The sequence below is a fragment of the Perissodus microlepis genome, chromosome 11 (assembly GCF_051167445.1).
Source record: "Perissodus microlepis isolate ML-2025 ecotype Zambia chromosome 11, ASM5116744v1, whole genome shotgun sequence".
In the NCBI taxonomy this organism is placed as follows: Eukaryota; Metazoa; Chordata; class Actinopteri; order Cichliformes; family Cichlidae; genus Perissodus; species Perissodus microlepis.
The window spans coordinates 23,580,324-23,589,188 of record NC_140471.1 but is presented as its reverse complement, the minus strand read 5'-3'; the positions used below and the strand labels follow the sequence as shown (position 1 = coordinate 23,589,188).

The window sequence follows — 8,865 nt, the reverse complement described above, 5'->3', positions numbered from 1 at the left end:
AAGAGCTTCATAATCTTAGCTGAATGGTGTGTTAGTATAGCTATATTGTGCATTGTTTGGCTCGGGTTCTCCTCACATTCCTCAGTTTTGTGAAAGACTGACAAACAAGAGGTTTGAAAAAAGGCAATCCAGAGCTATTAATGCCACTGTAATAGGATCAGGTCTATGTCAGAGGTGCACAGGTGGAGTCTGGGTGTCCACATCCTTGATGATTTATCCTGGATTGTCAGCACCTCCACGTGGATCCAAAAGGCATCTCAGCAGCTGCTTTCTGACCGTCACACTCACTAGATCTCACCTCAACTCCTAGAAAGGATTTTTGGTGATCCTCTCCACTTCTGCACCTGCTTGTGTGTCCCATCATATTCACTGATCTCACCATTTGAAGTACATTAAATGCCAGTCCTAACATTGGCCTCATCTTTTATTTCAAAAATTTTGCAGTTTTTACCCATCAGACATCCTCTCAGGGCTGTGCAGCAGCTCCTTTGTGTTCCAGAGTTTGAGTTCAGTAATGGACCAAAAAACAAAACAAAAAAAACAACTTTGTTTAAAACTAAAGATTCTGTTATTATGAAAATAAACTGAATTCACCTTTATATACTTAAATGTTAATGTCTTGTCAGAAATTCATTAGGGACAGCACTAAACCACTAAAGCTCATTTTCCTTTCAGTAAATAACTAATCTACTCCTCCAGATCAGCCTTCATACATTTCTGTTCAGATATAAAGGAGGAACAGGAGACTGAATCTCACAAACGAAGGACTTTATTCCACCACTGCAGTACTTCAGTACTACAGACAAGCAAATACATTCACACCTTTACTCCAAACCCAAGAACAGAACAGGGAATTTGAAAAATAGAAAAGAAAAAAAGAAAAGCATTGGTCTCCAATTTAAATCTTCTTTTGCTTTATGTGGGACCTTTCCTCAGGCGTATTATGGGGGATGGCTACATGACGAAACCAGAGTCACAGAGAATACAATGCCTTTTTGTACATTTGTAACTCAGGACTAAGAAGAATGTGGGCCATGCGACAGTTCAGCGACAGCCAAGTTTACTCCTTGCTAGCCATGTGGGCCATCAGGTCGCAGACACGGTTGCTGTATCCAAACTCATTGTCATACCTGGCGAAGAGGGGAGAGGTTAGCAGGAAACACTGGCAATAAATAGAAAGACATTGAAAGTAACCAGTGTTGAAGGCGTACCATGTGACCAGCTTGACAAAGTGGTCGTTGAGGGCAATGCCAGCGCCGGCATCAAAGATGGATGAATGGCAGTCGCCGTTGAAGTCTGTGGACACGACCTTTAGGACGGGGAGAAGAGTGTGGCACATCAGCAACGAGATCCACAGACAAAATGTAGCCATGAAGTGACAAAGTTTAGGGTGTACCTGGTGCTCTGTGTATCCCAGAATGCCCTTCATGGGTCCATCAGCGGCAGCCTTCACAACCTTCTTGATGTCATCGTATTTGGCCTGAAAAAGCAAAGCAGTTATATTTGCATTTTTAAAGAAATTTAAAAAAAAAAAAAAACACAAGAGGTGAACCACATTTGTAAATCTGAATTTAAAATCAAAGTCATCCACCCATTTTAAAAAAGGAAATTTCTAGATCAATATTTTGTAAATTGCATGTGTGATACTCACTGGTTTCTCCAGACGGACTGTCAGGTCAACCACTGACACGTTGGGGGTGGGCACACGGAAGGCCATGCCAGTCAGCTTTCTGGGGGGAAAAAAAATAAATAAATAAAATGTTTCACTTGAGTACTGGAGCATTACAAAGCAAAATATTGTTTTAAATAGTACATTAGAGTAGTGTTTTATTTGCACTCACCCATTGAGCTCAGGGATGACTTTGCCGACAGCTTTGGCAGCACCAGTAGAAGCGGGGATGATGTTCTGGCTGGCGCCACGGCCATCCCTCCACAGCTTGCCAGAGGGACCATCCACGGTCTTCTGGGTGGCAGTGATGGCGTGAACTGTGCTCTAATAGACAAACAGAAAAATAAAAATAGGAGGACAATTAAAAATGTAGCTTAAACATAATTTCTTCAAAACTGCTTAAGTGCTGTGTATGAATTCCTACCATCAGACCCTCAATGATGCCAAAGTTGTCATTGATGACCTTGGCCAGAGGTGCCAGGCAGTTGGTTGTGCAGGAAGCATTGCTACGGAGAAAAATATATTCCTCCATCTGTGATTTTGGCAGCAAAAACTCATTCATCTCCAAATATTCCAAAAAGATTCTTACCTGACAACCTTGAGGGACTTGTCATACTTCTCGTGGTTGACACCCATGACAAACATGGGAGCGTCAGCGCTGGGTGCAGAGATGATGACTCTCTTGGCACCACCCTTCAAGTGAGACTGCAGGATCGCATTGAAATCATTCAGTTTTCCTTTTGCACATCACATATAGCATACTACCTTTTTCTGCATTCACATTTTACATGATTTAGCACTTACAGAGGCCTTCTCAATTGTGGTAAACACACCAGTGGACTCCACCACATACTCTGCACCAGCATCACCCCATTTAATATTGGCGGGGTCCCTCCTGAAGAAAGAAAATAGGGGTTATCTCTGAAACCATTACACAAATTAATAGCTTATACAAATATGGCAGGCGAACTCAACTTACTCATGGAAAACGGTGATTTTGTGTCCATCGATGACCAGCTTGTCTCCCTCAACCTTCACCTCGCCTTTGTAGCGGCCGTGGGTGGAGTCATACTTGAACATGTAGACCTAGAGAGGGGATAAGGAGAACTTTTTAGACAGGCTTCACAAAAACTGGGGGGGAGAATAAGTGAAGTGTGTGTTCCTGGCTCCAAAAGCCCTCATTTTATATTTAATTTACCCAGTTTGCTAAAATGATGAAATTCATACTTGCTGGAAATGGAAGAAAAAAAAATCCAACAAGTATTTGACAAATAATTTTACTAGAATTGTGTTATTCTAACATTCAGTCATACAAAGCTTGTGGTGAGTTCGAGCTAACGCCTTATATTCCTTTCGTTTCCTCTTTGACTGACCATGTACTCCAGGTCGATGAAGGGGTCATTGATAGCGACAATCTCCACCTTCTTGGAGTGGAAACCAGCACGGGTCACCAGACGACCGATGCGGCCGAATCTGAAAAATGAACAAGAGGCGTTTCTCATTCTGGCCAGTAGGTGGAGACATCACACCACATTAAACTGACTACAGTCACGTCTTTGAGTTTCGGTGAAATGAAGGCGCTTGTTAAGATGATAAATACGAAAATAGATTTAAAAATAATAATAAATCAGAGCAGAGTTTGATATTTAGTCAGAGGCTTCCCTGTAACAGTTTAGATTTTTCTTTTGTGTGGGGCGAAATCTCCCCAGAAGACCTGACACCACAGTAGAAGAAAGGCCAGGGTTCAAGAGGAGGGGCTGAGGGGGGTGTGTGCTTTTCTCTCCGAGAGGCTAAAGTCGAAATTAACCTCCAATGTGGTAATCCTGGTTACGCAGTGCGCTGTTTGAACAACAGCAGGGTTACTTTTTAACCACAGGTCCAAAACTCCGGGCGCATAGATACACTCTGTCCTGAGAGACCAGGAAGAGAGGCGGGTGGATGACAATTTATTGAAAACAAATGCGTAGATCCGCGTCAGAACACGTGCGCTCATTGACATTTAGGTTACATAGGTCGCCTTTCACTCGCTGGTGACCCCGAGGTCAAAGGCACTGGCTATTTTGTATCTGTAGACGACTAAAGATCAAAGATCAACAAGAACATGAGAACAGCCGGCTGTCACCATTTAAATAACACAGCAGGTTGTAGAAGGGAAAAAACCCTTTTTGAAGGCTAATTTTAAAAATAGACCCTCCAATAAAGTGACAGGACAGAAGACCAGCCTGAGACAAGTTTTATGTAGCTGTTCCCCAATACTGAATAATGTGAAATGTTATGCATTAATCCTTAAAGTGCACTGAACTGCAGACTTGCAGTGTACTGGACTGGGCCCTCGTTTAAATAATCACACATTATCCCATACACTTGGATAGCATCTTGCATAATACCTGCATTCTTTAATACAGGAGTTCGTAAAACAAATTTTAACAAGCGTGGAAACCTGAGCCAAGACAGCGGCGTGGTAATCATTCCCCACTGATGAGAGGGATGTGGTGGTGGGAGTTGCAAAGAAAAGTCCAAAGCTGAACCTCAGTGTGCGTTGCTCATTTGGTTTAATTCGAAAGATTTAGAGGAAGTGAAGGGGATGATCATTCTTACCCATTGATACCGACTTTCACCATTTTGCCTGGGTTGGTCTAGTCCTCTGGAGGGAAAAATGAGAGGGGGAAAAAGGTAGCATTGCGAAATTTATGAGGTACTTTATTAGCATTAACTTGATGATAGCTGCTTGGACTGCAGGTTAAGATAAGTGAAGACAACTTCAAGAACAACATGTGAAAAGTATTCTACTGATAAGCTATCTGTGATCACAGTCCAAGTAAAACTCAAAGCTAATCTGCATCGAGGAAAAAACTTCAGACTTTGCGAAACTAAAAGCATAAATGACTTAATAAACATGTTAAAATCTCTTGTCCTGCTAAACTTCAAACGTAACGATGATGTAAAGTTTCTTTTGACTTTATGACCACGTGTGCTTTTAAATTGGGCACAATTAAGCTCATGCAGATTTTTCCAGGTGATCTAAATCAGCGCGTTGAGTCATGCAGCCTGAAGCCATTAAATTATTTGAAGGTATTTACCGTTTGTGAAGGGGCTCTGCCTATCTTGGGACTCCGGATGTGAGTGGGGAAGAGCAAAGTTAAGCTGCGTGTTTTATGATTGACCGAGGTGTGCAGCCACGCCCCCATCAATGGTGACCACTCCTCGCCCCGCCCCCTCTGAATGTCAAGGTCGTCAGATGCACGGAGACATGCAGAGTGGCCGCTGCAACTTTACTTTTAAAAAGCTCTGGTCTTATGATCTAAGCTCTGCTGCGCATTAAAGGCCTGAATCTGGGAAATATTTAACTCATTTTTCATTATTCCAGCAGCCTGTGCCATCAGGCCTGCTTTGTGATTCCACTTTTAAAAGCACCAGATATAGATACCCACATATTAGAGTCCTCAGATAGTGGACTGAAAAAAGAGAGGGGTCTCTCTCTGACCTTCTCAGTAAATACAGACACACAGAGGGAGCAAACGAGGGATCAAATCTCTCCTTCATGGCTGTGACATTTACTGTCCAAAGACCATGACCCTTTGCTCTGTTGCTACTCTTCTTTTGCTGCTGCTCCATCCTTTCAGCAGAAGTCAAAAGTTGAACTTTGGCTACCTAACGTGAGCACATGATCACAGCGCGCATGTGCACAGGGGTAGATTTACTCAGCTAAATTTTGGCTTTATCAGGTTATTTGGTAACCGCTGAAACGCGTCATTGGGAGGCAGGTTATTTTGTCGGCTTTGTCTCTGTGCTGCGGATTAACTGTTTTCACTGTTGTTATCTGTTTGTTTTTTTAAGTACGTTTTTGTCTTTTTATGGCAACAGTGTCGACACAGAAAAGAAAGGAGGTCAAGATATATTAAAAATAAATCCAAATAATGAGGGTGTCACTTTAAACCATAAGGCCAGTCAGTCCCAATCTCTCACTAATACCCCCTGCCACTATACTGGGCCTTAGCAGCCAGCACTCCTGATAGTGAATCCAAACCTGGCATGGAATCTTGTCACCAGAGAAGCATTTGAACTTGCAACACTTTGTAGGTCTAACTGAATAAAATTGTAATACTTAGTAACTTTTATTTTCCAACTCAGCTGCCCACAGGGTCAGTAGCAGACCTGCAGACGTGTCGTTCTGCACCACAGCTGGACAGTGATGGTTTGTTTTATGACTTCTGTCCAACAGTTCAGGCATAGCTGAACTACCACCACCCCGAGTGCATGCATGCCAGTCTTTGCCTCTGCTTTGCAGCTTAAGGTCAAAGAGGGGAAGTAAAGGTCAGGCTAAGATTAGACACAAGCTGCCTAGTCAACACTTGGGCCATGTCTGTACTGTAAATGCTGCCTCACTCAGATCACATGTTCTTTTCATATTACAACAGTTAAACTCGACCCACTGTAGATAGGCAGCAGCCACACAGCCACGGAGTAAAACAAGTGTGGAAAGGACTGTTTTACTTAAGAGAAACGTGAGTTATTACTCAGCTAGAACTGAGAAATGTGTTTGAACACGAACTTTAAACTAGAGTATCTACTGTAAACAGGCTCTTTTTTTGTTCAAGTTTATTTTATCAGCAGCGGGAAACAAACTGTATCGACTGCACATCAGTGATCAGCATGCAGGCACGTCTGCAGGGAGGAGAGGCCTTCAGCTACGTTTGTACAATTTGTCTCCTTAAAGCAAAGTGCAAAGTCCAAAGAGCAGCTGTGTGTGGCAACAAGCAGATGAACAAGAGGAGATTCATACTGCCATCTTGTGTTGTGGTTCAAGCAGCCACCGAATGTATTTTTTACATCAACCCAAATATCATAATTAGCACAAGTACTACAATGAGCATATGTTCTCTTTCAATCAGAACATTAAGTGTGAGGTTTCTGTGTAACAGAGAATTCTTTAAAAAAAAAAAAAAAAAAAAAAAAAGCACTGAGTGACATGTGTCCTAATGAGTTTTTTGTAATACCATCATGAACCACCGACAGCTGTTTCATGTATTGCTATCAAACGGGTGCAAATGCAGCTCATCTTTTGTGGTTCTGGGGGGGGGGGGATGTCAACCCATATGGAATAGATATATATAAATCTTATAAAGTTTGTATCTGTCTTGTGTGAAACTTGTATGAAAAGCATACAAGAGTGAAAACAGATATAAGATCCATTGAAAAATTATATAGTGAAACTTGTATGTTTTGGATACTTACTAAAACAATATATGAAAGTAATGAGAAAGTGGCCACTTTCATGAATAAATCATATATGTTTTTACTATTTCTTTTTCATATGGGAAGCTCAGATGAAAAAAAAAGGGACAGTCTTAAAATTATTTCATTAAACCCTAAAAAGAAACCAAATTTCTACAAGAGGATTCAGGTAAGACTTACGTATCCATACAGACTGTAAGATTCCACGTATAAGGCTGATGAACAGTGAACATACAACATAAATTCTTTTTTTTTAGCAAAGGTTAGAGTTTTGGGTATGCTAGCAGGGTTCTGAAGTGAGGAGACTTATGGGACCACTTTGTACTCATAAATCAGGAGCATGCCTGCAGTAGAAAAAAAGCCATTTATAATTAGAACAACACAATCCTAACAGTCAAGCACAGACATGGCTCTGCCCTGTTGTCCGGGTGCTTTGCTGCTGTTGGGAGTGGTAAATCTGTGTGGCTGCCATAGTTTATGCTTTAAATATCAGGCGAGTTACAAGAAGAGACATTCTCTCAGGGAGTAATTTTAAAGCCTGTTAATTATTGGAATTTCCAGTAAGACAATGGCCTCAAGCGTGAGTATAAGTCAACAAAAGCTTTCTCCAGGCATCCTCCCTGAATGAAAATCTTTGGCAAAACACTATGTTATGAAAAAATCATCCACCCATACATCCAGTTTCTTAAAAACAATGGGGCTTATCCAGTTGTCATAGGTCAAAAGGTGTGGTACGCCTTGGACAGAGTTCCGGTCTATCTCAGGGCTAACGACGAGATACAGACATTAACACCCAAAAACAATTTTGAGTTACCAGTTAACCTAAAATGCATGTCTTTTAAACTGTGGGAGGAAGCCAGAGTACCCAGAGAACCCATGCAGCCAAAAGAAGGACATACAAACGCCACACAAAAAGGCCCCAGCCCCAGTGTTAACCACCACACCGCTGTGTCACTTCATGCTTAATCTACCATTCACCAAAGTCATAGCTGGTGTGTTTTACTTTATTATAATCAATAGAATCATTTATTGTAATGGAGATTTTTTTGTTGGGAGTGACGGAGATGGACAGGATTAGAAATGAATGCATCAGAGGGACAGCTCAGGTCGAGCAGTTTGGAGACAAAGTTAGAGAAGCAAGGCTGAGACGGTTCGGACATGTGCAGAGGAGGGACAGTGGATGTATTGGACAAAGGATGTTGAGGAGGGGGCTGCCAGGCAGGAGGAAAAGAGGGAGACCTCAGAGGTGGTTTAGGGATGACAGAAGGTTGGTGTGAGAGAGAAGGATGCTGTGGGATAGGGTGCGATGGAGGCAGACGAACAGCAGCCAAAAGAAGAAAATATACCCATTAGAATCACTTGTAGGTTTTCTGGGTAAGTGAAAGGCTGTGGCAGGCAGAATATGTTTATAGAGATGTACATTTATTTAAATGTTAGGAAATTGTGAAAAAATATAAAAAGGTCATAACAATTTCTCTCAGTTTTTGAGAGCCTTGAACATCTTCAAATTGACTTTTGAAGATTCAAACATTTGTAGTCCCTCAATGTGTGAAAAACAGAAAACAGGTGGAACCAGAGAAATGCTGGCCATTAATTTTCAGTCAGCTGTTTAGGCTCTGATGATTTTCAGATGTTAGTAAGCAGTGATTTGCCATTATAAAACGTTTTCAAGTTTCTCTAAATCTGCAGCTGGTTTGGAGGACCTTGAATTTTAGGACACAGTGAAAACCTAACATCATGTTTTTATTGCGTACTACATGAGCTCCTCACAAGTTTGTGCATTACCAGCAAATTACGTCATAGTGTCGACTGTTAGATTTGATATACTTAACAATGAACATCCTTACTGTATGTTAGTCCCTAAAATATGTCGATTTTTACAACTCTGTTACTACACAGATTATTTTATGCATTCACGCCATCTAATTCTGTAAGCATATTTTCTAAATGTTAAATGTAAT

General features: G+C 41.4%; 1 protein-coding gene across 1 annotated transcript; it reads right to left on the bottom strand.

Annotated features, from left to right (window-relative positions):
* Nucleotides 1-753: 753 nt before the first annotated feature.
* On the bottom strand, nucleotides 754-4,822 carry gapdh (glyceraldehyde-3-phosphate dehydrogenase). The gene is made up of 12 exons (XM_084943400.1): nucleotides 4,750-4,822; nucleotides 4,268-4,313; nucleotides 3,043-3,142; nucleotides 2,649-2,755; nucleotides 2,474-2,564; nucleotides 2,259-2,374; nucleotides 2,094-2,175; nucleotides 1,842-1,993; nucleotides 1,652-1,730; nucleotides 1,397-1,480; nucleotides 1,212-1,309; nucleotides 754-1,130 (listed from the first exon to the last, which is right to left on the bottom strand). Exons 2-12 carry the CDS (start codon nucleotides 4,288-4,290, stop codon nucleotides 1,061-1,063), a joined length of 1,002 nt encoding a protein of 333 aa, XP_084799526.1. The 5' UTR covers nucleotides 4,291-4,313; nucleotides 4,750-4,822; the 3' UTR covers nucleotides 754-1,060.
* Between the last annotated feature and the right edge of the window lie 4,043 nt (nucleotides 4,823-8,865).

Excerpts from the sequence above, each read along its gene's own strand:
- gapdh (XM_084943400.1), bottom strand. The coding sequence starts at position 4,290 with ATGGTGAAAGTCGGTATCAATGG. Across the intron at positions 2,756-3,042 it reads TCATCGACCTGGAGTACATG|GTCTACATGTTCAAGTATGA; the intron begins GTCAGTCAAAGA and ends TCCCCTCTCTAG. Across the intron at positions 1,131-1,211 it reads TTTGTCAAGCTGGTCACATG|GTATGACAATGAGTTTGGAT; the intron begins GTACGCCTTCAA and ends CCTCTTCGCCAG.